Source organism: Nomascus leucogenys, unplaced genomic scaffold, assembly GCF_006542625.1.
Source record: "Nomascus leucogenys isolate Asia unplaced genomic scaffold, Asia_NLE_v1 000176F_79739_qpd_obj, whole genome shotgun sequence".
Taxonomy (NCBI): Eukaryota; Metazoa; Chordata; class Mammalia; order Primates; family Hylobatidae; genus Nomascus; species Nomascus leucogenys.
This window is the reverse complement of record NW_022096997.1, coordinates 12156-40108: the sequence shown is the minus strand read 5'-3', so window position 1 is coordinate 40108 and position 27953 is coordinate 12156. Positions and strand designations below refer to the sequence as shown.

Sequence of the window (27953 nt, the reverse complement as noted above, 5' to 3'; positions counted from 1 at the left end):
AGGCCCCGCGTGGGCTGGAGGCGGGAGAAGGCTGGGACGCCTCTCTTGGCCTCACTGACTGCTGACCCTCAATCCCCAGGCCAGGCCGGCCTGGAATCAGAAGCCCTGCACACACTCACTTATCAAGTGTGTTTAATGTATGTGGGAAGAGTTCACATCACATCAGATGGTCCTGCACCTGTGGACAAGGCACTAGCGCTCCTTAGACCCTGAGGCCGCTGAGACGTACTTCCCCAGCGCCCACCACAAAGGCAGCCCCCCAAGGCTCCCCAGCCCAGGCAAGCCTGGCACGTACCAAGGCCAGCACGTCCGCGGTGACCGGGACCAGTCCTCTCCGGGCTGGCACGAGTGTGGGAGCAGCTGAGGACCCGCAGGTCAGGATGGACACACTTCAGAAGGACAGACAGGACGATGGAGGGCTGCCCTTAGGGTGGGAGACAGGAACCAGCTCCGAGGACCAGAGCCGCTGCTCCCCTCTGATGACGATGCGTCTGCCGCCAACCTGAGATGGCTTTTCCACAGACAGAGAAGCCACATGCAGTTCTTCATTCTACGTCAGTTAAAAAAAAAAAAGCATCTTTCAAAAAGCAAGAGCACCGAGGATGACCGGCAATGTCACAGCTCAGCTACACCTGAGGGCCACGGCTCCCACCCTGCCCTAGAGGGCTCACAACTCCTGTGGGGCCAGTGTCCCCTGAGCTGGTATCTAAGGCCACTTTGCCAGCCCTGGGGGGCAGAAAGGATTTGTCTCAAGCCCCCCAAGGGGCATGAGCCAGTGAGGCCTGGTGGACGCAGAAGCCCACCACCCACCTCTTCCAGCAACCAAAGCCCGCGGGGCACAGCACAGGGACAGCATGGCCAGGCAGCTGCCCTGAGTGTCGCCAGCACGTGTGGCCACCGCCAGAGTGCAGCACAGGGCAGGGGGAGTCCTAGGGGGCCTGCCAGCAGGATAAGCAGAGGCCTCCACGGCTAAGGCAGGCGGCCCTCGAGGCAGGGGTCATGGGGATGCACCGAGGGCCACCTGCAAAGTTACCACAGGGGCGCCCGAGAGTCACTGGTTCACATTCTGAACACCGTCGCTTGGAAGACACTGCAAACCCAGCTTGCTGACACCAGGAGGATGGACAGCCGGCTGGGGATAAGTCTCATCTGCAGCGTCAGGGCCTGAGGCTTGGGCGGACCACAGAGTGCAGGCGGAAGGGGCTGTCACTGGGCTCAGGAATCCAGCTGTCTGCGGGGCTGGGGCCAGGGCTGGGTCGCTCTGTCTCTGCTCCAGGGAGGCTGGCCCCACAGCCCCCAGGCTGTCTTCTGGGCAGAGCAGCGGGCTCTGGGCTGGCTGCAGGCCTCCGAGGCCCTTGTCCTGCACGCTCAGTGCCTGTGCTGCCTTCTCCATGGGACTCGTCAGGCCCTGGGCTGGGGGCTGCCGTGGGTGGTGGCCCCGCTGGCAGTGCCGCAAGCCATCCAGCATGGCCCCCAAGAAGTAGATGATGGACAGGATCAGGAAGTACACGGAGTATAACTGGAACTGGAAAGAGAGGCCGGGTGAGGCCGGTGAGGCCGGTGGGGAGGGGCCTGGCTGGGACACTGGCACCCTACACCCCGACGCCTGCTCCCAGGCTCACTCTCCTCCAGCTCAGAGGCTGACCCTGAACACTGCACAGCAGTCAGGCCAGCCCCGGGAGCAGGTGCCACAGTGCTTACCACAGCCCCCCTTACCTCCACAGCCTGGCACAGGCCTGAAGGGGGGCTCCCACCATTTCCCAAGAACCCCTCGGAACCTGGCAGGTGGCCTGCTTCTGCGTGGCCTGCAGGGTCTGCTCCCGAGGCCCCTGCTTGGTGATGCTTGCTGCCCACCCATGGTGCTGAGACAGCGGAAGGGCGCCCATGAGGGCCAGAACGTCTTGCCTGGCAGAGCAGGGTGAGGAGAGCCACAGCAGGTGACCGGGAGCTGATCCCCAGGGCTTCACGCTCAGAGCGACCCCTCAGCAGCCTGCACATGGAGCCCGTCTCCACCTCAGCAGTGGAGGCTGTGCTACGATGACCAGAAGGAGTGGCACCAGCGGTGGCCACATCTCTCCAGATTCTCACAGCTGCCAGGGGCAGGAGGGACTGGAGATGTCCCTGGGACACCAGGGAGGGACCTGATCATTCCCAGAGGTGCAGAGGGCTCAGGAGGCTGCAGTGCCCTCAGGACATCTGTGGGCAGAGCCCAGTGAATCCGGACGCCCAAGATCCCTGAGGCCCCGGCTCCACACCCGCAGGCCAGAATCCCTGCAGCCCCTCGGCACCGGCGCCCTTCCAGGAAAGCTGTTTTTAAAGCAAACTCAGGAAGATGGGGCTGACACGCTTCTCCCTGCTCTTCTCATACTCAAGACACTGAGATAAACACCTGGGAAGACTCTGAAAGCAGCAGTGAGGAGGGCAGACTGGCCCTCGGGGCCTGGGGAGCTGTGCCACGCAAGGGCAGACTGTGCCACGCAGAGCTCCCTGGGGGCTTTTCTTTTTGCCTCAGATATTTTGAAACTGAAGAAGGCAGCAGGCTGGAAAAGCCAACAGATGCAGGAAAAAGAGCCCGTGGAAGCAGCTCTCTCTGGCCTAACCCAGGGAAGGGGCAGCCCAACATGAGGAAAGACCTTTCAACAGGAATCGCCCTGCTCCCCCCAGACACCAGACCTCGGCTCCACCCACCACGTCAGCAAGGACCCCCCACCCTCCCCAGCCTGTAACAAGGACCCCCGAGTCCCCTGTGGGGTGGTGTCAGACAACACCAGTGGGCACTAGAGCTTTCACTCCCACTGGCTGGTAAAGACGCCCACCCTCGCCCCCATGGAGTCAGCAGAGACCACAGGGAAGCCTAGGCTGTCACGCCCAAAGCCTCATGGAGTCAGTGGAGACCATGTGGGGAGCCTGGCCTCTTATCCTCACCCAGTAGTAAGAGCGTGCCCGTCCCCCTCCATGCTGGGGCGTGTCGGAGGAGGTCAAGCGGAGAGCCCAGACTTTCACCCACCCAGCAATAATGAGAATGTCCCAACCCCAGGGGCATTAAGGTGGCCACGAGGGGAGCTGGACTCCCATCCTTGCCTGGCAACAAGGAGCCCCCACCCAGCCACCCACCCTCCCTCAGGTGTCACAAAGGCTGAGTGAGAGCCTGGACTTCCACCCCACCTGCCTGTAGCGAGGTGCACACCCCACTTGACCTGCAGGAGCTGCGTCAGCCACAACAGGATGCTGAAATTACATCATACCCAAAAGGCTTGCATCTCACTACAAAATCCCTTGGCACACTAAACCACAAAGATCTCAAACTGAAAGACAATGAATAGACACCAACACTAAGACAACACAGACAGCAGAATTTGCCAAGAAAGATCTTAAAGCAGCCACCATAAAGAATGCTTCAGTGAACAATAACAAACATGCTGGAAACAAATGAAAAAACACAGTCTCAGCAAAGAAATAGGAGAAATAAAAAAAAAATTAGAACTGAAATGTACAATAATCAAAATTTTAAAACTTAATGAATCATCTCAACAACAAAATTGGCCAGGCGCGGTGGCTCATGCCTGTAATCCCAGCACTCTGGGAGGCCAAGGCAGGTGGATCACGAGGTCAGGAGGTGGAGACCATCCTGGTTAACACAGTGAAACCTCGTCTCTACTAAAAATACAAAAAAAAATTAGCCAGGCGTGGTGGCGGGTGGCTGTAGTCCCAGCTACTTGGGAGGCTGAGGGAGGAGAATGGCGTGAACCCGCGAGGCGGAGCTTGCAGTGAGCGGAGATAGCGCCATTGCACTCCAGCCTGGGCGACAGAGCAAGACTCCGCCTCAAAGAAAAACAAAAACAAAAACAAACAAAAAAAACAAAATAGAAGAGGCAGAGAAATGATCAATGATCAATGAACTGGAGGTAGAACAATAGAAATTATCCAACCTGAACAAAAGAGAAAATGGACTGAAAAAAAATGAACGAAGCCTCATTCCTTGTGGGACTACATAACATCATCTAATATTTGTGACATGGGGGTTCTAGAAAAAGAGGAGAAAAGGAGTGGGGTTCAAAAAGCATTTCAGGAAATAATGGTTGAAAACTTCCCAAATTTGGTGAGATGTACACTGCAGATTCATGAAGCTGAGCAAACCCCAAATAGAAAACCCAAACAAAATCACACCAACACATACCATATTCAAACTTCTATACGCTAATGATAAAAATAAAGAAAAAATCTTGGAAGTGGCCAAAGAAAAATGACACTTTACCGGCAAGCAATTTGAATAACAGGAATTTCTCATAAAAATCCTGAAAGCTATGAGGAAGGGGCACCACATTTCTCACAGGCTAAAAGAAAGAACACTGTCTACCCAACATCCTATATCCAGTGAAAACATCCTTTATCCAGTGAAAACATCCTTTGAGAATAAAAGAGCAATCAAGGCACTCTCAGATGAAGAAAAACTAAGAGAAGAAATATGTAACCAGCAGATCTAAAATAATGGCAAACAACAAACAAACAAAAAAACAAGTTCTCTAAACAGAAAGGAAATTACTAAAGAAGGAAAGAATTTTGAAATAACAGGAAAGGGGAAATACCACAGTAGGCAACATTATGGGTAAATAAAACAGACTTTCCTTCTTTAGTTTTCTAAAATATGTCTGATGATTAATGCAAAAATTACAATATTTTCTTATGTAGCAATAAAGGTATGTAGAGAAAATATTTAAGATAATTGTACTGTAAAGCAGGAGATGATAAAGTGACATAAAGGAAGGCAAAGTTTCTATACTTCACTCAAACTTTATGTATTAATGTAATACATAAAGCAACCAAAAAAGCTATACTAAGTACATTCAAAAACACAATAGATAAACCAAACAAAATTCTAAAGGATGTACAAGTAACCCACTGGAAGCTGCAAAAAATATAAACAGAAACTAAAAACAGAGAATAAATGAAAAATTAAAAACTAAATGGCAGACTTGGGTCCTAATATACAAATTATCACATCAAATATAAATGGTCTAAATGCACCAACTGTAAGACAGAGATTAGCAAAGTAGATTTAAAAACATGACTCAACTACATGCTGTCTACAAGAAACTCACTTCCAATATACCAAGATAGGAAGGTTGAAAGTAAAACGATGGAAAAAGATGTATCATGCGAACATTAATCAAAGGAAAGCAGGGGTGGCTATATTAACGTCAGGTAAAATAAGCTTCCAAGCAAAAAAAAAAAAAAAAAAAAAAAGACACCAGGGACAGCAGACACAGAGAAGGATATTATGTAATCCCACTATTGCACAATTGACAAGAGGGTCAGGCTACCAAAACAAATTTCAATCCCAAACGTGTATGCAACAAACAAAAGAGCTGCCAATATGTGAAGCAAAAACATGACAGAACTGAAAGGAGAAACAGACCCACAATTATACTTAGGGGACTTCAATACCCCCTCTCAATAATAATAAAACTAGACAGAAAATCCACAAGAACTGAGAGGAAATCAATACCATCAGCCAACAGGATCTGATCAACATTTACAGAACACTCCACCCAAAAGCAGAATATACATTCTTTCAAAGTGTCCACAGTATATCAAAACAGATAATATTCTGGGTCATAAGACGAATCTTAAATTTATAAGAACTGAAATAATAATTTGTTTTCTGATCACAATAGAATCAAAAAAGAAATTAATAACAGAAAGATAACAGGAAAATCTCAAAACACCTGGAAATTAAACAACAAAATTTGAAATAATGATGCATCAAAAAACACACTGAAATGAATGAAAATGAAAACACAGCCTATTAAGATTTGTGGGATGCAACTAAAGCAGTACTGAGTGGGGAAATTTATAGCATTAGATGCATAAATTAGAAAAGAGGAAAAGTCTCAAATCAATATCTCACCTCAAGAACCTAGAAAAAAGAGCAAAATAAATCTAAAGCAAGCAGAAAGAAAGAATTAATAAAGTTCCAGCCAGTGCACTAAGTCAAGAAAAAGAAATAAAAGATATACAGGTCAGAAAGGAAGAAATATTTGCAGATGACATAATTATCTACAGAGAAAATCTCAAGGAATTTAAAAAACAAAGACCAAAAAATGGAAAAGCCTCCTACAACTAATAAGCTCAGCAAAATTGCAGTATACAAGATAAACACACAAGTATCAACTATATTTCTATACACTAGCAATGAACACGTATACACTATTATGGAATGAATTGTGAACCCATCACCCAATTCATATGTTGAAGCCCTAACCCGCAATGTCACTGCATTTGAAGACAGGGCCTTTCAAAAGGTAATTACGGTTAAATGGGGTCACAAGGACGGCATCTTACTCCAACCTGACTGGATGTCCTTATAAGAAGACAGACACTAGCTGGGCGTGGTGGCTCACGCCTGTAACCCCAGCACTTTGGGAGGCCGAGGCGGGCGGATCACCTGAGGTCCGGAGTTCGAGACTGGCCTGGCCAACATGGAGAAACCCCATCTCTACTAAAACATGAAATTAGCCAGGGATGGTGGCACATGCCTGTAATCCCAGCTACTTGGGAGGCTGAGGCAAGAGAAATGCTTGAACCCAGGAGGAGGAGGTTGTGGTGAGCCGAGATTGCGCCATTGCACTCCAGCCTGGGCAACGAGCAAAACTCCATCTCAAAAAAAAAAAAAAAAAAAAAGATACCAGGGAGGACCATATACACAGAAAAAAAGACCATATGAAGACAAAGGGTGAAGACGCCACCTGCAAGCCCAGAACAGAGGCATCAGGAGAAACCAACCTGCCAACACCTTAATCTCAGACTTCCAGCTGCCAGAACTGTGAGAGAATATATTTCTGTTGTTTGTCACCCAGTTTGTGATATTTTGCTACGGCAGCCCAAACAGACTAATGCAGATAACAAATTTCAAAATATAGTTTGATCTACTTGAAAAAAAGTATAAACTAAAAACATGTATAGTACTCATATACTGAAAACTACAAAATGCTGAAAGAAATCAAAGATCTAAATAAATGGAAAGATATACCATGTTCATGGATTGGAAAACAACACAGTAAACACGTCAGTTCTCCCAGAATTGATACACTAGCTTAATTGCAATTCCTGACAAAATCTGAGCAAGAATTTTTGCAGACATAGACAAGATTACTCTACAATGTATATGGAAAGGCAAAGAAACTATAATAGTCAAAACAATTTTGAATAAAAAGAAGTTGGAGGAATCAGTCTATCCAATTTCAAAACTTGCTATAAAGCTTCATAACCAAGACTGTGATATTGGTACAAGAGTAAACATATAGTTCAACGGAACAGGATGAAGAACCCAGAAACAGATTCACATAAATATGCCCAACTTTTTTTTTTTTTTGGAGACAGAGTCTCGCTCTGTCGCCCAGGCTGGAGTGCAGTGGCGCAATCTCGGCTCACTGCAAGCTCCGCCTCCCGGGTTCACGCCATTCTCCTGCCTCAGCCTCTCCGAGTAGCTGGGACTACAGGGGCCCGCCACTACGCCCGGCTAATTTTTTTGTATTTTTAGTAGAGACGGGGTTTCACCGTGGTCTCAATCTCCTGACCTCGTGATCCGCCTGCCTCGGGCTCCCGAAGTGCTGGGATTACAAGCGTGAGCCACCACGCCCAGCAATATGCCCAACTTTTGACAAAGGTGCGAAAGTAATTCAATGGGGAGAGCTAAGTCTTTTCAACAAATGATGCTGGAATAAATGGATACACACAGGCCAAACAAAAAGTGACCTCAACCTAAACTTCACATCTTATACAAAAATTAACTCAAAGCTGATCAGAGACTTAAATGTAAAAACACGAAACTTAAGAAATTTGTGGAAAATCTTCTGAATTCAGGGCTAGGCAAAGAGTTTCCATAAAAGGAAAAACTGTTAAATCAGACCTCATAGGAGTTAAAAAACACTTGTTCTGTAAAAGACCACGTTAAGTAGATGAGACAACCAGCTACAGAGTTGAAAAAAAACTGCAAACTGTATATATCCAACGAAGGACTAATATCTGGAATACACAAACAATGCTTAAAACTCAAGAGTATAAAAATGAACAATCCAATGAGAAAATGGGCAGAAGACATGAAGATTTTGCAAATGGAAGATAAGGACATAAAAAGATGTTCAACATCATTATCCACCAGGGAAATGCAAATTAAACAACATTATCGCCCAGGGAAGTGCAAATTAAAACCACAATGAAATATCACTACACCTATCACAACGGCCAAAATAAAAACTAGTGGCAACACGACATACTGAAGACGCTGTGACTGGATCTCTCGAAGTCTGCTGGTGGTGATATAAAACGGTACGACTGCTATGGAAAGTGGGCTGCTTCCCTGCTTCTTTCCTGGAGAGAAACAGGCAACTACCTGGTGACCCAGCACTTGCACTTCTGGGTGTGTGTCCCAGGGAAAGGAAAACCTATATTCACACAAAAACCTATAAAAGAACGTCTGTAGCAGCTTTATTTGTAATACCCCACACTGGAAACAAGTCTTAGAATAGTGAATAAATAAAGCGTGCTGTATCTATACCCTGGAACACCACTCAGCAGCAAGAAGGAATCAGCTAGAGCCACAGTAACAACCTGGATGAATGTTCAGAGAGTCATGTTGAGTGAAAAGAGCCAATCCCTAAACGATACACAATGCATAGCTGTGTTTATCCAACACTCCTGAAATGACAAAATCATACAAGTGGAGAAGAGGGTAGTGGCTGCCAGGGGTTAAAGAGGAGGTGAGGCTGGGAGTAGGGTGGGCCATAGCTATAAAGAGCAGCGTGAGGGATCCCTGTGGGGATAGAATGTTCTGGATCCTGACTGTCACCATGCTGGTCGTGATGTGCTACAGAACTGCAAGATGTGACCACTGCGAAAACTGGGTACTGGGTACGGGGTACATGGATCTCCCTGTATCATTTATTAAACAGCATGTGAATATAAGATTACCCAACTATAAAGCCTAATTTAAAAAGCAGGCAAACCCAGGCAAGCTCTAGGCCTGTCTGTCCCCCTGTGCTCCATCACTGCTCCCACCCGTCTCCAGACTCTACCCCCAACCAAGCCTGAACTCCTGGCCCAGCTGTTCTCCCCATGCTGGAGGAACGAGAGTGGACACTCGGCACCCAGTAACAGACGGCGGTGGTGGGGGGGGGGGGGTGGGCAAAATGAGCCGGCACCACCTCCTCTGGAGTCAACAGCATGTCTAGCCATGAGCAAAACGCCCCACTGGTTACTTTTTAACCTAGAAATCGAACCAGCCAGAGAAAAGTCCATGTGTTTCTTTTCTATGTGACAAGAGGCAGCCAGGAACCACAGGCCAGAGCCGTCTCCCCCGCGGCCTTCGCGGCCACACCAGGACCAGGACCAGATGAGGAAGGGAAAAGGCTTCCTCGTGACCAGCCCTCTGGGGAAGAACTGCTCCACCCCCTGCACCAAGCCCCCATGGGCCCTCAGAAGCCCACTATGAGGAGTCCCCTCCACAGGGCAGCTGCAGGGGAGCACACGCACAGGGTCCCCAAAGGGCCCTCAGGCATCTACCCCTCCAGCTGCCAGGGGCTGAACAAGAGGCAGTCACAGAGGGATAGAGGTGGGCCGGGCACGGTAGTCAGGGGCAGTCAGCACCCAGAGGCAGGTCAGAAGCCAGGCCCAGCCTGGCTGGAGCCACACAGGGCTGTTGGAGTATCCCTGGGACAGGCGCTCCCTGACCATACATGCTGGCAGCCACTGCCGTCCGGGGACAGAGGTAACTCAGGGCTCCAAGAATGGGGAGGACCTGCTCCCGGGTGCTGGAGCCCCTCCAAAGCCAGCTAGACTGCTGCCGGCACCCCACCCTGGGGCCATGCGTTTAATAGAAGCCTTCTGGGCCCCCCTTTCTGCAGACCTGAGACCAGCCCAGCCACCAGGAGGCTGTGTCCACCCAGGCCAGACCTGGACACATTCACCCCTGTGCGTCAGCGGCTCACCTGCCCCGAGCGTTTACCCCCAGGCCTTGGAAGGTCACCCGCCCTGAGTGTTCACCCCCGGGCCTCGGAGGCTCACCTGCCCCAAGTGTTCACACCTGGGTTTGGGGGCATTGTACCCGGAGGGCTCTGTGGAACAGGGCCACGTGGCCTGCCAGTGTGGACAGGCCCTAATGACACTCTTGGGCTGAAGAATGCATTTCGATGAGTGAGCAACAGCCATCCTCACCTAACAGGCATTGCGAGCCGAAGGGGATGCCTGCTACTGCCCGGGCCTCACCCTGAGCTCTGGAGTCACTGAGGCTGAACAGACTCAGCACCCTCAGAGGATCAGGGCTAACCCTGACAGTCCTCCTGCCCAGTAAGACCTGGGCCCCAGGTGGACAAAGCCCTTGTCCCACCTGCCAAGGGCATCTGTCTAGCTGCAGGCTGGGGCAGTCCTGAGGAGCCTGGAAGGACCTCTCACACCACGCCCACCGTGGCTGATTCCAGCTCACTCGGAGACCCGGCCTTGGCTGGGACCCTCAGGAATTAAATGCGTGTTTTCCAGCTCTTCTCAGAAGCAGCAAAGGCCCGCGAGAGGTGGGAAAGGGGAGGGCACCCGCAGAGGCCTGCGCGCCAACACTGCTGAGTGACTCTGCTCAGCTCTCCTTCCTGAAGAGAACAAAGCTCACGTGGCCTCTAGCCAGCACTCAAGGACGCCAAGTTCCGGCAGCCACAGGCAGAGCGCGGAGACAGGGACAGCTCTGCCGTGGCGAGCAGAGGCTCAGTCGCTCCCACCGAGGCCCAGGGCCTGACGGAGGCTCCCGCCCACAACAACGGAGCCCCGATGGGGTCTCCCTCACTTCCTGCTCTCGCTGGCCTGGTGTGTCCCACTGGAAGCCCCAGGCCCGCACCCTGTGCCCCCAGCCCACAGTGGGCTCCACATCAGGCGGGCACCAGGAGGCCTCGACGGCGTCCCCACAAGTAGCTTCCATCCCCGAGGACGCAGGCCTGAAATGGGCTCACCTGCTGGCGGACCGGGAGGCCCAGGCCCCGCATGTCCGAGACAATGAAAGTGATGACGGTCTTGACGATGGTGGCAAAGAACGTGTTGACCCCGAAAACCAGGGCACAGAGCTCTTTAGACAGAGACGATGCGATCTGAAAGCTGAACGGGAAGAGTGGGCAGATCAGGCACTGCTGGGAGAACGAGAAGCAGCCACAGGGAAAAGCCTGCAGCCTGGCTCCCACCAGCCCATGACCCGCCCAGCAGCCATGGGGTCCCAGGGCACACACAAGCCCCCCACCAGGCCCCCATCTCTCCCACACATGCCCGCCCCTGCCAGGCAGGAGCCAGCACCCAGGCCACCCTCGAGGGGCCATTTTGGGAGCTGCCGCATCCCCCTGGCTCAGTACAGAGTGAGGGTCCCTTATCCAAAATGCCTGGGACCAGACGTTTTGGATTTTGGAATATTCACATATCCACAATGAGATATCTTGAGGATGGAACCCAAGTGTAAACACAAAATTCATTTATGCTCACATGCACCGTATACACACAGCCAGAAGGTGAGTTTATATAATACCTAACAGACATTTGCAAGCAAAGGGGTTGCCTGCTACTGCCTAGGGCCTCACCCTGAGTTCTGCAGTAATTTTGTGCATGAAGAAACTTTTGACTGCGTTCTGAGACGCGTCAAACAAGGTCAGGTGTGGGATTTTCCACTGGGTTGTCTTTCTAGTGCTCAAAAACTGTCAGATTCTGGAGTATTTCAAATGCTGGATTTTTTTTTGTTATTATTTTTAGATGGATTCTCACTCTGTTGCCCAGGCATGCAATGGCACAATCTCAGCTCACCGCAACCTCTGCCTCCTGGGTTCAAGCAATACTCCTGTCTCAGCCTTTCGAGTAGCTGGGATTACAGGCATGCGCCATCACGCCCAGCTAATTTTTGTATTTTTAGTAGACAGAGTTTCACCATGTTGGCCAGGCTGGTCTCGAGCTCCTGGCCTCAGGTGATCTGCCCACCTCGGCCTCCCAAAGTGCTGGGATCACAGGTGTGAGCCACTGCGCCTGGCTGAATTCTGGCTGTTTTGATTAGGGATGCTGAACCTATACAATGGGTGTCACAAAACACAAACGTGAGATGCCTGGAAGGGCTCCCATGAGCTCTGGGACAGACCAGGTCACAGGCATCTCAAAACACTCAGAAAATCATCAAGAGAACCTCTGGGCACAGACAGAAAAGTCTGGAACGAAAGTCTTTCATGATTAAATGTTTGATAAATTAGAAGAGCAGTGAAACTACAGAGTCGGTGAATGAGCAGCAGCCAGGCAAGGCAGGCCCCGGAGTTGAGTGGCAGCTGGGTGGGGGGGGCCCTGGAGTTGAGTGGCAGCTGGGCAGAGCGGGCCCTGGAGGTGAGTAGCAGTTGGGGGGGAGGGAGGGCCTGGAGGCAGGGCGGGCCCTGGAGGTGAGTGGCAGCCGGGTATACCCCGGTGGGCCCTGGAGGTGAGTGGCAGTTGGGGGGGAGGGGGGGCCTGGAGGCAGGGCAGGCCCTGGAGATGAGTGGCAGCCAGATAGAGTGGGCCCTGGAGGTGAGTGGCAGCCGGGCAGGGTGGGCCCTGGAGGTGAGTGGCAGCCGGGCAGGGTGGGCCCTGGAGGTGAGTGGCAGCCAGATAGAGTGGGCCCTGGAGGTGAGTGGCAGCTGGGCAGGGCGGGCCCTGGAGGTGAGCGGTGGCATGAACATGTCCAGGAATGAAGGCACCACATTCCTGACGTGGAGAGGTGACACGCCAGGCTTCTGGTGCTCTGCAAAGAAACTAGTCTTTGGCTGGGCGTGGTGGCTCACGCTTGTAATCCCAGCACTTTGGGAGGCCGAGGCGGGAGGATCACGAGGTCAGGAGATCGAGACCACAGTGAAACCCCGTCTCTACTAAAAATACAAAAAATTAGCCGGGCGTGGTGGCGGGCGCCTGTAGTCCCAGCTACTCGGAGAGGCTGAGGCAGGAGAATGGTGTGAACCCGGGAGGCGGAGCTTGCAGTGAGCCGAGATCGCGCCACTGCACTCCAGCCTGGGTGACAAAGCGAGACTCCATCTCAAAAAAAAAAAAAAAAAAAGAAACTAGTCTTTGGATGCAGTTCTAATTAAAACCCGCAAAGTGCTTAAAAAAAAATAACTGGACAAAAAATGTCCTAAACTTCACCTGAAGAAAAAGTAAACAAAAATGCCCAGAAACCCTTTAGAGAAGGGCAGAGGGGTCTGTGCTGCCAGGCACTGTTGACAGGGGGACAGTGGGGACAGTGGAGACGGGGGGGGGGGGGGGCGGGCAGGCAGGTGGGCGGGCGGCAGGGAGGACAGGAAGCACACAGAGGTCCCGGTGAGCAGGTCAGTGGGATGAAGGGCAGACAAACAACAGGGAGGACCCAGCACAAACAAGAGCTTCTGGACGCCGGCGCTGGGCAGGGCAGAACCCAGGCCAGCCCCCAGGGTGCTTCCAAGGACACTCAGAAAACACTGTGAGTTGAATTAAAGGCAAACGAGTGCGGGGCGTGATGGGGGCACAGGTGATTAGAAATACATGATACAGATGAATGCTCCCCAGATCAGCAGGGAAGGAAGCGAGTCCCAACACAGTCAGGAGACACACAGGCGCCACTCAGTCCACAGCAGGCCGGCCGGCCTCACTCTGGTTAAGGAAAGGCTGGGAGCCCAGCCGGCCCGTCAGGGGCTCAGGGAGGGTGGGGAGGCCACTCCACCATCCTGACGGGGAGGAAGACCGCATGCCGGCCTGCAGGGTACCTGCAATATTGACAGAAACCTTCTTTCAAAAGCACATACTCTCCAACCTGGCCATTCCCCTTCCAGGAATCCACCTGAGGGTCATTATTAGAATTTGGAAACAAAAATGTAGGTGGTAGGGCATTCATCTCAGTGTTTTCCTCATGCAAGAAAAATGGAAATGGTGACTTTACCCACAAACTGGGGATGGGTTGTAAGGCCCACCACTCATGACCAGGAGTGACCACCTGCATCTGTGTCTGACATCAACCCAACACAGACAAGCAGAAAATGCTGGGATTCCCCATAGCAAACAGCAGTTTTCTGCTTTGCACGCTGCTGCACCGTGTGAGATTTTTTGCGATGGGCATCAGTGACTTTATAACTAAAACCTTTCGGGCGTTGTCCCCCTAGACGCAGCAATGGGACGGCACGTCAGCAGAGGCTCTGGCCCTTTCCACAGTGCTGGCAGGTCAGGGAGGGGGGCCCCAGCAAGATCACGCCGGGCCTTCACAAGCCGGGGACGGCAGGAGCCCAGTGTGGGCCTCGGGGAGCATGGAGAAGGCGGCCACACAGGAGCAGAAGGGGCCCCAAGTATGGCAGGGGCGGGAGAGAAGGGTGGGCCGGGCTGCCCATGCCAGGAGACTGCTGCCTGCATGCAGGGAGGATGGAGACATACAGGGCTGGGCACATTCAGGCAGGATGCTGCAGGGGTGAGGCCACTGACGCAGAGGGCACAATGCAAGGGTCAGGAGGGCGCTCTCAGCTCAAACAGGCTCGTGACCAGCAAAAGCCCCAGGAGGATGACCCACGGAGGGAGGGAGACGGGCTCGGGGGCCACCCCGGAGGGGAAGCCCAGGAAGGGGAACTGGGGTGGGGCCAAAGTCCTCCCAGCGGGCAGGAAAGAGGGGGCAGGTCCAGGGAGGCAGGGGCCGGTGTGAGCGCACAGGGTCAGTGTCTGTGTCAGTGTGTGTGGTCTGAGTATGTGGTGGGAGTGTGTCAATGTGTGGGTGTCTCCATGTGTGAGCGTGTGTTGTGTCCATGTGTGAACGTGTTGTGTGTCCATGTGTGAGCGTGTGGTGTGTATCCATGTGTGAGCATGTGTTGTGTCCATGTGTGTGGTGTGTGTCCATCTGTGAGCGTGTAGCATGTCCATGTGTGCTATGTGTCCATGTGTAAGCATGTGGTGTGTTCATGTGAGCGTGGTATCCATCTGTGTCTGGTGTGTCCATGTGAGTGTGTGGCGTGCGTCCATGTGTGGTGTGCATCCATGTGTAAGCATATGGTGCGTTCATGTGAGTGTGGTGGGTGTCCGTGAACATGTGGTGTGTCCATGTGTGTGGTGTGTGTCTGTGTGATGTGTGTCCATGGGTAAGCATGTGATGCGTTCATGTGAGTGTAGTGGGTGTCCATCTGTGAGCATGTGGTGTGTGTTCATGAGTGTGTGGTGTGTGTCCAGGTGTGAGTGTGTGGTGTGTGTGTGTGGTGTGAGTGCCTGGCGTGAGTGTAAGCTGAGGATGAACTCACACAGGTGGGTGCTCCCACTCCTGCCTGGATGGGGTCTCAGCAGCCTGGGGCCTGGAGAGTGGGGTTGGGAGCAGGGTGGGGTTGGGAGCAGGGCAAGGCTGTGAGCCCAGCAGGCTTCAGAGAGGAGCACGGAGGGCCTGAGGGAGCGGCAGGACGGCACAGGCAGGGACGCCCGAGGTCCCAGGGAGAACCAAGCAGGGACCCTGGTCAGCTCCAGGTGGCTGGCGGGGCGGCTGGGGCGCGGCAGGAAGGTGGGAGCACCCAGCGAAGCGTGGGGCTTGATCCTGGCGCCTGCCCGCCCCCCGCTTCCCACCCTTCTGGAACTCACGTGGCAATGGGCACGAGGAACTGGTAGGAGCCGCGGAACAGCACGAAGGCCGCGTAGCACAGCCAGATACTGCTAGGGTGGCGCGTGTGGGCCAGAAGGAAGACCAGCCCCGCCTGCGTGGCCGTGACGCCTGCGATGAGCAGCTTGGACCAGCGGGCCCAGCGGATCTTCACGAAGCCGGCGGCGAAGGACGTGATGGCGCCTGAGAGGGGAGGAACGGGGAGTTGCGGCGGCCCTGGGGGGCCATGGGGCAGGGGGAGGTGGCGGGGAGCCTCCGCGGGAAGGATTCACGGGGCAGGGGACTGGGAGGGGGAGCCTCTGGGGAAAGGATCCACGGGGCAGAGGGAGGTGGCGGGGAGCCTCCGCGGGAAGGATCCACGGGGCAGGGGGAGATGGACGGGGAGCCTCCGGGGGAAGGGGCCTCCGGGGGAAGGGGCCTCCGGGGGAAGGGGCCTCCGGGGGAAGGGGCCTCCGGGGGAAGGGGCCTCGGGGACCCGGGCGCGCGTACCCAGCAGCGTGGAGGCAGCATCGGCCGCGCCGTTGTAGACCCGCGCACTGTTGGTGGTGGGGTCCACCTCGTTCCACAGGATATGCACGTAATACACCACCAGGTAGTAGCCGGCCGAGTTGAAGACCCACCAGAGGGACCACAGGCGCAGCTGCGGCCGCCGCAGGCTGTCCCCGAGCTCCCGCAGCATCCGCGCCAGCACTGAGCCCCCGCAGGCCACCCGCAGAGCGTGTCCCAGCTTCCCGCCCGGGCCGGGGTTCATGCGCTCCAGCTCCGAAGCCGAGGTCTCGCACCGCCCCCGGTCGTCGCGGTTGAAGAAGAGGCTGCGCTTGGGGCGCTTCAGGAAGAGGGCGAGGACCACGCTGAAGGCGAGGAAGGCCAGCGAGATGTAGTTGAGCGTGGAGAAGGAGACTCGGCCCACGGTGACCAGCAGCTGGCCCAGCACGGAGCTGGTGAACACGCCCAGCAGCACCGCAGCGCGCGAGTAGCCGGCCACACGCTGGTAGCGCGCGGGCCGCACGAGAGAGAAGATGTAGGAGGAATAGGCGATGCGCGCGGCCATGGTGACGCTGTAGAAGAGCTCCATGAGCTGCATGTGCGCCACCGAGTGGCCCAGCAGCAGCAGCAGCCACACCGACACGAAGCTGAGCCCCTGCAGCAGCAGCACCGGCGTGTAGCGCAGGTAGTCGGTGAGCAGGAACACGGGCACCAGCACGGCCAGGTAGGAGTACGACAGCACCGGCGTGATCTCGTTCGTGACCTGCGGACAGGCGGGCGTGCGCCCCACCAGGCGTTAGCAATGCTGCGGCTGCGGGGGGCTGCTGACGGCTTCCTGCCCCAACACACTGCCTGGTGTGACCCCTCTCCCCAACACGCCCCTGTCCCATGTCCCACTGCATCGTCCTCTCTGAACAGGGACCTCTGGCTCCCGACCGTCCCAGGAGCCTGGGAGCGTTTGCCTGCAGAAAGCTGGCAGTGGCCACAGAAGGAATCGTTATTAACAATCCTGTTCATCTAAGCTTCTCTATTTTTACTTTTTTCTTGAGACAGAGTCTTGCTCTGTCGCCCAGGCTGGAGTGCAGTGGCACGATCTTAGCTCACTGCAACCTCCACCTCCCAGGTTCAAGCAATTCTCCTGCCTCCGCCCCCTGAGTAGCTGAGATGACAGGTGCATACCACCACGTCGGGCTAATTTTTGTATTTTTAGTAGAGACGGGGTTTCACCATGTTGGGCAGGCTGGTCTCGAACTCCTGACCTCAGGTGATCTGCCCACCTTGGCCTCCCAAAGTGCTGGGATTACAGGCGCCAGCCACCACACCCAGCCAGCTTCTCTATTTTTAATAGAATAAAAACATGGTTTTATTTCATTTTAAACACTATGGAAAACACAGCTGTAACCCATACACATTCACACCAGCACAAGCTCCTTCCATCCTTCCCGGAGAGAGACAAAAACAGAAGACACAGAAAGGAAGGGCAGGATCAGGAACAGCAGGTTCGTGGGAGGGACTGTTCGTAGGGGAACCTGGCAGGGGAAGAAAGACAGGAAGGGGAAGAAGGGGAAAGAGAGGGCGTGGGGTAGGGCAGAGGGCCCAGGGCTGCGCACTCCCGTCTCACACTTGCCCCCAGAGCGAGGTCTTTAAGGCCAGACTCCAACCCAGGGGCAAGGAGGGGGGCAAGCGCCCCTGCAGGCACCCTGCACCCACCCAGGAGGCGGAGCACAGGCTGTCAGCCTGCCCACCCCCACCTCCTCCATCACATGTTATGTGGGAACCCAGCTCCACAGCCTTGGCCACTGAGCTGCTGGTGGACACTCCAGGCCTGGCTTCCATGCCTGTGGCCTCAACACACATCCACCTTCCATGAGAACGTGGAGCTGGGCACGGGGCTGCGGGTGCTACCTCCTACAGGACAAGGTCAGAGGGCACTGCCCCAGACTCTACTCCAGGCAGGCACCAAACGTCCTCAGCTGTCTTGGCAGGGGCCAGGGCTGCTGCGGGCACACTTGGGCACACCTGAGCACAGTCCAGAGGAAGAGGACCCACCCCTGTGAGGCCCAAGCCGCTTGCCTTGCCCCTCCCTGGGGACTGACGTGGGAGCCACCCTATGCTTGGAGCCTCCCCTGGCCCAGGTGCATTATCAGCAGGTGGCCCTGCCCACAGGCCCCACCAGACCCCACCTCAGATCTGCTGGAGGTTGGTACCAGGTGAGCCAGCAGGGCCCTGCTGGACTCTGGGCCTCCAGCAGGCCCCACCCAACTCAGGCCTGACCACCAGCAACCCCACAGCCCTACTTGTGCTGTCCCAGGTGACCTCAGCCCCTGCCAGCCACACTTGACAGGACCAAACCCTGGGTCAGCATAGGGGGTGCTGCGCCGAGCCACGCCGCCTCCCCAGGGCCTCTCGGCCTCGTGTCTGGCACACCCAAGATGTGTGGCCCGATAGGCTCAGAGCCTGGCCACCAGCTACTGTGAACAGCTGCGCAATAGGACCCTGCAGCCAGGCCAGCATGCTGAGAAGCTTCCCAGGGGCTCAGGGGAAGGCTGCCCAGAGACCCCACCTCAGGGCACCCTGAGGTCACACCCCGGAGCCTGCACCCTCATGGAGGCCAGGCTGACCCAAAGGCTGTGGTCCCAGTAGCACCAGGCACCCAAGGTCCCTCCCGCACTCCGTCCTGCTAAGGACATTCCAGGACACTCTGAGGGCAGGTCACGTGCCAGGAGGCTGAGTGACCACACTGGGTCACAGAGAGCCTCAGGGCCAGCCATCGGCTTCTGCAGTGTGTTTACAGCAATGTCCTGGGGACATCAAACAGCCCCTCCGTGGGCAAGCTCTCCTGGCTGATGGCCTGCTCGACTGGGGGAGGCTCCTCCTCAGGCCAGCCCAGGGAACCCCTGCAGATCCCGAAAGAAGCGGCTCAGAGGCAGGGGCCCTCCTAGGACCTCAGGGACCCCTGACCCCCAGACACAGGAGGCCACGTGGGGGCATGACAGCCCCAGCCCCTGGCCAGGGCACAGGTCCTGCCCACAGCCCAGAGTCAAAATGGTAGACAGCCAGCAGAGAGGCTCTCCCCAGACCCCACGGCTCTCTGGAAAAGGGCGGCCAGGGGTGCTAGAAGCCTCACCCACCTCTGAATGAATGGAGCATGCCTCATTTCCTCTTCCACCAGGAGCTGGCTCTGCAGGCTGGGCCTCATCAGGCACCTCCTGGTCTTAGTTGAGGGTCTGAGTGTAGAGCTCCCCCTTGGCAGACCACGGGGTCAACGTGGAGCCTGAACACCCCCTAACACCCACCCAGAGCCCTCCCGCTCCTCTCCCTGCGCCTCCTCGATGGCCCCTACTCCCCCTTCCTCAGCCTTGGCAGGCAGACAGCAGGGAGACTCTGCCCAGAGCTGTGACCTCCGTCCCACTTACAAGGCTGCGGGGGGAGAGGCCCCCACAATGGTCCCAGCAGGGAGGTGGCATCTGTCAGGCGGCCACGGCTCTGACACGAGGACAGCCTCCTGCTGCCTGAGCCCAGCATCGGCCCTGCTGTCCACAGGTCTTGGATGGGGTCCAAGCTGAATGGGCAGAGTGCAGGGAGCTGGGCCCAAATCTAGGCCCAGACGGCCTCAGGGCGGCTTCTCTGAACAGGGGGTCGGGAAGGTGGACAAGGCCCGAAGACAGGCAGGACACAAGGGCAGGGCCAGGTGTGGGGCAGCAGGACTGGATGCCACAGAAGGGCACCCAACAGGGGCTGGCTGGAAACGGGGCATGGGCCGCAGGTCAGGAGGGACTGCTGTGCACAGGGTCCTGGGCCGGGGGTTCTCCCTGGAGGGGGCGGGGGCTGCAGCTCCCACCACACAGCACAGTTCCAGCGGGGGCCCAGGCAACCTCAACCCACCCAGGAGCAGCTCACAGACTCGGCCGAGGAAAGCGCTCTCAGCTGACACTCAAAGCAGAAACCCTGGAGAGAAATTTGGCCAAATCCAAAATAACTCCAGAGAAACACCGTATGTAACACACAGCCAGTCCAATCCCAAGGGCACGGGGTCCCCAGGAGGCAGAAAAGGGAACCAGGTCCAAGGAGGACAGCAACTGCAGGGCTGCCAGGAAACACCGGCCCACGGCGGGAGAAATGGAGGCAGAGCAAATGTGAGCAAAGGAAACCGCGTTCCTCACTCCGGCCAGACGGCCGGCGCTCAGCAGCCCACCCGAGCGGGTGAGGGAAACACGGGCAGCCTGTGGCAGGCTGCGGAGGAAGCAGCATTTAAGTCCCAGCCCGGGCCAGCTGGGTCAGGGCCCACCACCTGAGGCTGCCGGCTCGTGCTCTACCCATAGCCATCACCTGCAGTGGGAGAAGCCAGAATCCCCTAATCACCTCCAGCAAAGTAGCAGATAAGCACCTTGTAGTTCAACCCAGGAGGCGCAGCTTAAGAACAGCCTTGAACCCACGTGGAACGTCTCTCAAGCCAGATTGGGCAGGAGAGCAACTTGCAAAAGCTGGGTCACGAGACACAAGCCCGGCAACAGCAGGGGCTGGCGAGTCCTGGCAGGCCGGGCCTCCCTTGCCCCCGAAGCTGCTCCCCGCCCACCTACTGGTGGCCGCCCCCGCACCCCAGCGCCCACGTGCCTGCTCCCACGTGAAGCTCTTGTCGGGCCCCAGGAGGCAGGGCGGTGATGAAGCTCTCCCCGGGCCTCTCGTGCAGCCAGAGGGGCTGAGATCAGGGGGCCCCACCAAGTGGCAGGTGCGCACAGCGCCTGCACCCATCATGCCTCTGATGATATCCAAGGCCTGGTAGAATGGATTAATTTCTGGAATCTACTTTTTAATCCGTTAATGTGCAACATGAGAGGGCAGGCAGATGGGATTTAAACATTTTCGCTCTAGAGACTTTTCTTATTTTGTTATTTTAAGGGAAACGCCACACATAATGCTCATCCCTATAAATAACCTTGGCGGTGGACAGTGGCCCTCCACTAAGAGCAGAGATGCCATCTGGTTAGTGGGTGGCAGGGAGAGGGGCGGACTGGCCAGGAGCAGAAGGCACTTCATGAGGGGTCAAGGAGATGGCTCTGCCGCTCCAGGCCCGCCACCGACAGCCAGAGCCAGGGCAAGACCCTGTCCTTGCCTGGAAAGTGACCCAGCCTGGCGGTTAGCAGTGCTGGCCGTGGGACAACACACAATCACACTGCACGGTGCTCTGAGCCGGGCACGCGGGAAAGACAGCACCTCCGCTGTTCCAAGAGCACACTCCTCGGCTACACATCAGTTTCACAATTCTAGGGTCTGGGAGGGGTGGGGGCCCGGCTTCTGGCCAGGAGACCCAGGGAACAAGAGGCATGCCTAGCGACAGCAATGTGGGTGCAGAGGACGGGGACAGCAGCTGGCATGGGCAGGTGAACAGGCCCAGGGCCCTGAGATGGGGTGTCCGGGTGACCAGCTGGGCCGGCGGCCTGTGAGAGCGCTTTTCCCCACAAAGGCTTCCAGGCTCCTTCTATGGGGATGTGCCTTATGGACAAGGACCCCACAGCTGCAGGAGGAAACTGCTTCAGATACGGCCGCCCCTGCCTCCACCGTTCATGTGGCCTGAGAGACCCGTGACTGGGCATAAGTCCATTAGAACAGTTTCAATAAGACCCTTTGTCCTCATGGCTGAGTAAAATGAAAATTCCTTCAGTAATCTCTTTAGATAAATAGCCACTACGTCTGTGTTGAAGGCAGGTGCCCAGCAGGGTTGGACGTGGGTTTCCTCACCAGGAGGGCCGATGAGCCCGGCCTGGCGGGTGGGGGTGGGGCAGCCTCCCTCTCTGCAGGACACAATATCACTTTTTATCTAGCCTGGTTACTAGGCCGAAGCCAGGCCCCTCCATCTGATGGTGCCCGCTGCAGGGGGTGTGAGACCCCAGCCGGGTTCCCTCCAGGACCGTATTATCAGCTGACACGGCCACTCACCCGCTGCAGCCTCAAGTGCTCACGCATCCAACAGGAAGAGCGCCCTGGCCCCTGAAGCTGCTCCCCGCCCACCCACAGGCGGCCGCCCTGGCACCCCGGTGCCCACGTGCCTGCTCCCGCGTGAAGTTCTTGTCCGGCCCCAGGAGGTAGGGGGTGATGAAGCTCTCCCCTGGCCGCATCTGCGCCATGAAGCCGTAGAAACAAAGGTAGCACACAAGGCGCCGCCAGGACCGGAGCTCGGGGTCAGGCCCAGGTTCCACGGGCACCTGCTTCTCCACCGCTGGGCTGGAGGGCACCATGCTGCTCAGGCCACGTGTAGCCCCGGAGGGGACGAAGGTGACGCTCTGCCTGGAAGGAGGGGTGGAGTCAGGGCACCTTGGAAGATGGTCTGCAGGCCTCCCTACCCCGCAAAACGAGGCCCAGTGCCGGCCTCCTCCTCACCACTCAGGACCAAACACCACCCTGGAGACGAATGCAGACCCCAGACCCATCCTCACCCCGTAGCAGCAAACTGGGAGCCACCCACACCTGAGCCACGCTGGAGTCCCCCAGGCCAGGCTGTCACCACCTCCAGGGTCTCCGACGCTGAGGGAAGTCTCCAGCCACATGGAGTGATTTAAATGCCAATCAAAACCAAGTTAATTACCTAATTGACTTACTATATTAACTAAACTAACAAAATTTAGGGTTTGGGGCCACACTAGACTCATGGCACTGCTGGGCAGTACGTGTGGCTGTGGCGGTCGGGCGGGCACACCTCACCCCACAGGCCTGAGGGCAGCCCACGTGCCTGCTGCTGCTCTAGTGGCCCCCAGGTGGCCCAGGGAGGGCACAGGCAGGAACGGACGCTGCTGGAGGCCGGGGACACACCTGGTCACACCACAGTGGCCAGCAGCGGGTGGTTACAGGTACCAGCCTCAGGTCCCCATCAGCCTGGGGTCGGATCCTGCACATAAGCGTGGGGAACGCACCCGCCCCCATGCCCTGGCAGGAGGGCGTGCAGGCCAAACCCACAGTGAGGAAAGGGCAGAGGGAAAAGCAGGTGTCCTCGAGGGGGCTGAGGGCAGCCAGGGGTGAAACGTGCATGGGAGGGAGGATGGGATGGAGCCGAGGCCCAGCCACTGAACCCAGGGACCCCAACATCCCCGGAGGCAGGTTACCCTAGACAAAAGCAGCTGGCAGGAGCCATGAGTGGACCTGACATGTTCCAGATGGAGCACCCCAGACCACGGGCCTTCATCCACGAGGCAACATGCATCCAACCTTGGGGACCATCCCGCAGCACCCCGCCCCACACGGCCAGAGCACGTGACGGAGCACGCAGCGCACTCAAGGGCTTGTCTCTTTCAGTCCTGATTCTGCCCAGGAGAAAGGCTCCTCTGGCGTGGGCAAGAGCACGTCTCACCACCACCAATCATGCCTTCCAGCTGTGGGGCAGGAGCCTGTCCACTTATCAGAATCGTGTCTCCAGGTGCCAAGTGGCTCTGGGTTTCTATTTAAGGACTCGGTGTAAAGTTCTCTTTCAATTAAGTCAAAAGTGAACTGCCATAAACAAGTGTGTCAGGCGCCCACACCAAGCCAACCCAGTGAGGCCAGGACCCGGCCCTGGTCCCCCACAGGTGCACCTCACGTCTGTATCAGCTGACCTCTGCTCCCGGAGGCCAGGCCTGGCAGAGTGCGCGTGGAAAGGCCGTCTGCTGCTCAGGTGGGGGGGGGATGCAGCACATGCAGAGAGCAGCTGAGCAGCCTTGTGGGGCGGGGTTGCCCTCCCATCTGCACTGGGCTGACACAGTCAGACAATTGTGCCTCGCCACAGGGCCGACTTGGGAGGGTGGCAGGGGGGTCTGCAGAGGGTCTGGATTTGAGGAGAGTCTGCTCCAACCCTCCAGCAGGGGCTCAGAGCATCCCTCGATGTGGGGCCAGCTTTGGGGGTCCAGGGACCCCTAGGAAAAGCTGCCCCAGGCTCTCAGCACTCAGTCTCCAGGTATCAGAGACCACCCAGGCTGGAAGTGCTCCCTGAACCGCCCCCAACCTGACACACAGGCTTAGGAAAGAGGTGGCCTTCAGGGACCAGAGAGAGAGACCCTCCCCAGGCCACTTAGGCAAAGCCATCAGCATCATCTGGGGTCCCGTCTTGACACCTCTACACACTCATGTCTGTGACAAAGGAACACAGGTGACGGCAGGGAAGCCCTTAAGAGGCAGAGGCTGGTGGGCTTGCAATGGGGGCCGCAGGGAAGCGGGGGAAGGGTTAGGGGAACCTTGAGGTTTCTGGAGCTCCATGGCAGGGCACAGCTGGGAAGAAGATAGGACCGGCACCCTCCATTGGAGACAGCCAGGACCCTAGTTCTCAAAGGGCCAGAATGAAAACAGCCGGCCAGGCAGGAGGAAGCGCAGGCAGGGGCCACTGCCAGGCTGAGGCAGATCTGATGGTCGCCTGCCTCGGCCTCACCTTCCACGCCTCCTCAGGGCCTGTCAACAGCTGGGAAGATCAGTGCACAAAGGTTGGGCTCCGTCACCAGGGACCCTGTTGCCCAGAGAGGCCACAGGCAGAGCTGGATATACCTTGGACTGCACCCACTCCTCCCCACTGGGAGACCCATTCGGCCCTGGGACTCCCTGTCAAGTTCACTTTCCCACCCGTCAGCAGGTTTAGACAGGCGCACCGATCCCCAGACAACCAGAGCAACAAGATCACCGCAGACAACGGGGAGCCATCAGGAGCTGAAGTAAGCCCAGGGTCTGGGCCCACAGTCCATGGCCGCAGGAGTCAGATCCCCACCCACAGGACCCCCAGGGGCCCAGGAGCCCTGGGTACTTGGGCCCACTGTTCTGAAAGGTGCCACCTCCAGAAGCGACCAGAACATTCCTTCCTTGGAGAGACAGCCAGAGTCTCAGCCAGCAAGGGGGTGCTGCTGGTCTTAACTGTCAGCCTCTGCTGCCAGCATACTCAACGTACGTGCAGTGAACGTAGCCCACTGACAGATGCTTGGCCATCACGGCCAAGACCACCTCCAAGAGGAAAGATAGGGAACTTGGTCACCACCACAGAAACGCAGCCTCAAGCCAGGGGAAGCCTAGACTCCAAGTGTCCAGACCCCAGCCCAGTCCCATACAGCTTGAGGCCTCTTCCCGGCATCTGAAGGGAGTCCCCGGCGAGACAGGAGGGCCACGGAGAAGCAGCGAGAATCCCTGCCTTCAGGAGAAGGTTGTAAGAGCCCCCGCAAATCCCCGGCCCCACTGTCCCCAGTGACCACCCCCACCCAGGCCCTGTCCTTCCAAGCACCTGAGAAGGCTGGAGACCCGCAATCAAAACAAAAGCAAACGCCACCTATCATTCCGTGTTTAAACCAGCTCCTACTCTGGAAGGCTAACCAAGAATGTTCGTTACGTTCTTAGAACGCCTGCTAGTTTAAAAAGAAGAAGAAAGCATTGCACACCCTCCCGCCCCCATTCAGATGACCAAGTTCAGGGTTCCTAACAGCATAATTAGACCCTCCGGCTATCACTGCTGCAGGCCCAAACACCCGAGAAGCACTCTTTCTCATCTGTGTCCAGCACAGGTAACTGTACTATCTGGAATTATAAAAATCCACCAAAGCCCCTTCAGAAAGAAAGCAATTAGCAATGGCAGCAAGCAGTGCACAGGTGGCACCCAGGCAAAGGCAGCCAGTGAGATGCAGCCTGGCTCCCAGGCCTCGACAGGGCAGGCAGGTGCACTGGGCCAGAGGGACCTCGGCTCTGCTGATTGAATCTGGGCTGTGCGGGAATCCTCGGGTCTCCGTAGGGGGAGGCCACCTCTTTGCAGGGCGGCCGACAGGCACCTCCAAGGACTTTATCCCACCTTCCCTCTGGATGCATTCTGGATTTCGGGGCCAGCTTAGTTAGCCTGTGTCCTGAGGCCAGGCAGGCCAGACTCCCCAGGACAGGAGTTTCCGATGGACAGGACCCTAGGGGGATGGCTTTCCTGCTGTAGAGGTGTTGGAAGGACCCACTCGGGAAAGGCTCCAGCGGCTGTCCAGGCTCTCTCTGAGGCGCCTCGGGATTGCTCCGCTGGATCTGCACCCACAGCTGCTCCAAGGGGAAGTCGCACCTACAAAGCTTCTGGCACAGGAGACAATGGCCTGGAGATGCGCCAGGGGCCCGCCCCACGCGTGGCTGGCAGGGTTCACCCGCCGGCTGGCCCGAACCGAAGCAACACGTGCCTGGGAGCGAACGCCGGATCCACGCGTTCCTCCAGACCCGGGGGTGGGACTTGGCGGCCCAGGATGACGCGGAGGGCAGGCTGGGGGCGGGACTCACCACCCCATTAGCAGGCTGGGGCGGAAAGTTAGCGGCGGGAAACCCGCTGCACGGCAACGGTTCTGCCAGGCGCCCCGCACGCAGCCCACGGCGCCCTGGCCACCGCGACCCCCGCTGAGACCCCGGCCCACGCCCCGCACCCTCCCCAGAGCCCCGCGGACCCCAGCGCCAGCCCCCACACTCACCTCCCAGGGTCCTGCAAACCTCGGCCCGCGCCCCGCACTCACCCCAGGGCCCCAGACACCCCGCAGCCCCCGACACGCGGCCCCGTGGCCCCGTTCCCCACCAGTACCTGCGACTCGGCAGGGCGGCTGCCCTGGGGCTCCCAGGACCCGGCCCCGCGCACGCGGACTCCGGGACTACAGAGCCCACAAGGCGGCGCGGCGGGCGCGCGGCTGCGGGGAGGGCGGGTCCGTCCCACCGAACGCGTCCTGAGGGCGGGGCCTCGCGCGTGGCCGGGCGCTGCGGCAGGAGCGTCCCCACGGGGCATCCTCCCACCCACGGCCGCGCCCGCCCACGGCCCTCTCCCAGCCCCGGCCCGGCTGGCCTCTCCCCACCCGGTCACCGCCAGGGTCACGCGGCCCCTCGTGCTGCGGCCCTAACCCTGGGGCCGCCCCCTGACCCCGACCGCCCCTCGGGCCCCCACCCCCGCCGGCGTCAGCGTCCTGGGGTGCCACTCGCGGAGGTGTCGGTCCCTCGGGCGGGCACCTTGCCATCCCTCTCCCCCGCGTTCTTCCCACCCCTGGTCCCCACCTTAGCCCCCCTCCTGACCCCCACCTCCTCGACGAGGCCTTGTACGCTTTCCTTTTTGCACCCTGGCCGGCCGCAAGCTGGATCCGGGACGCGGGTCGGGGCCACCAGTCCCCATCCCAGCAGGGAGAACCCGGGGGAGACCCGCGCAGGCCTCGCAGTCACACTCAGGAAGCGGGGCCTGGGCCACTCTCCTAGGAAGGTGTGGGGCTGCAGCAGACAGCGCCGCCGAAAGCCCAAGGCCTGTGCAGGACACGGGGGGAAGTGGGGGGCCACAGGCTCACTTTACCCTGGAGTTGTCCAGGGCCTGGCTATGGGGAGGGAAGCCAAGCCGAGGGCTGTGGGGGCCCCGAGGCTAAGGAGGAGCCAGGAAGTCCGCCACACAGAACAGAAGGGGAGGGTCACCATGGTACCCACAGCTCAAGACTGCGGGTCCCAGGTGAGCGGTGAGTCTGGGGCAGCAGCCCCTGGAATGCACCCCTTCCCGAGTGCAGACAGCACAGTCCGCGACCTGCCTCCTGGTGTGGGGGGGTGCTCTGGCTCTCCTGCCCACCAGCCGGGCAACCCCACCAGGAAGTCGACACAGGGCCCTTGCCCTAAATGGCCGCCTGCCCAAAGCTCTGGCCTGGGCCTTCTTTCCGGAATCCTGAGTGTAGCAAGACACACGAACAAATCTCAAAAGAACTTAAACAGGATTTGTTGGCTGGAAATGGGGGATGTGGGGTAGCTTGCAGAATTTAAGGGAGCACTGCAGGATGGGGCGCCTCGCCTGGAGGGAACCCCTGCTTCGTGGGAGCCCTGGCTCTCTCCCCGGTACTGGCCTTCTCCACGGGCGGGCAGAACCTGGCCCTGCTGAAAC

At 57.2% G+C, this 27953-nt stretch overlaps 1 protein-coding gene across 6 annotated transcripts; it reads right to left on the bottom strand.

Annotated features, from left to right (window-relative positions):
• Nucleotides 1–114: 114 nt before the first annotated feature.
• Nucleotides 115–26735, bottom strand: LOC115834126 (reduced folate transporter). Of its 6 annotated transcripts, XM_030808883.1 has the most exons (7): nt 26637–26735; nt 22153–22390; nt 16109–16868; nt 15601–15802; nt 10992–11133; nt 1034–1525; nt 434–550 (listed from the first exon to the last, which is right to left on the bottom strand). In XM_030808883.1, the coding sequence occupies exons 2-6, from the start codon at nt 22339–22341 to the stop codon at nt 1052–1054; spliced, it is 1767 nt and encodes a 588-aa protein (XP_030664743.1). In that variant the 5' UTR covers nt 22342–22390; nt 26637–26735; the 3' UTR covers nt 434–550; nt 1034–1051. The 6 variants fall into 6 exon arrangements, with proteins under 6 accessions (XP_030664742.1, XP_030664745.1, XP_030664746.1 ...); XM_030808882.1 differs by having other exon boundaries at nt 115–1525; XM_030808885.1 differs by lacking the exons at nt 22153–22390; nt 26637–26735 and adding exons at nt 19237–19350; nt 19522–19662 and having other exon boundaries at nt 115–1525.
• Between the last annotated feature and the right edge of the window lie 1218 nt (nt 26736–27953).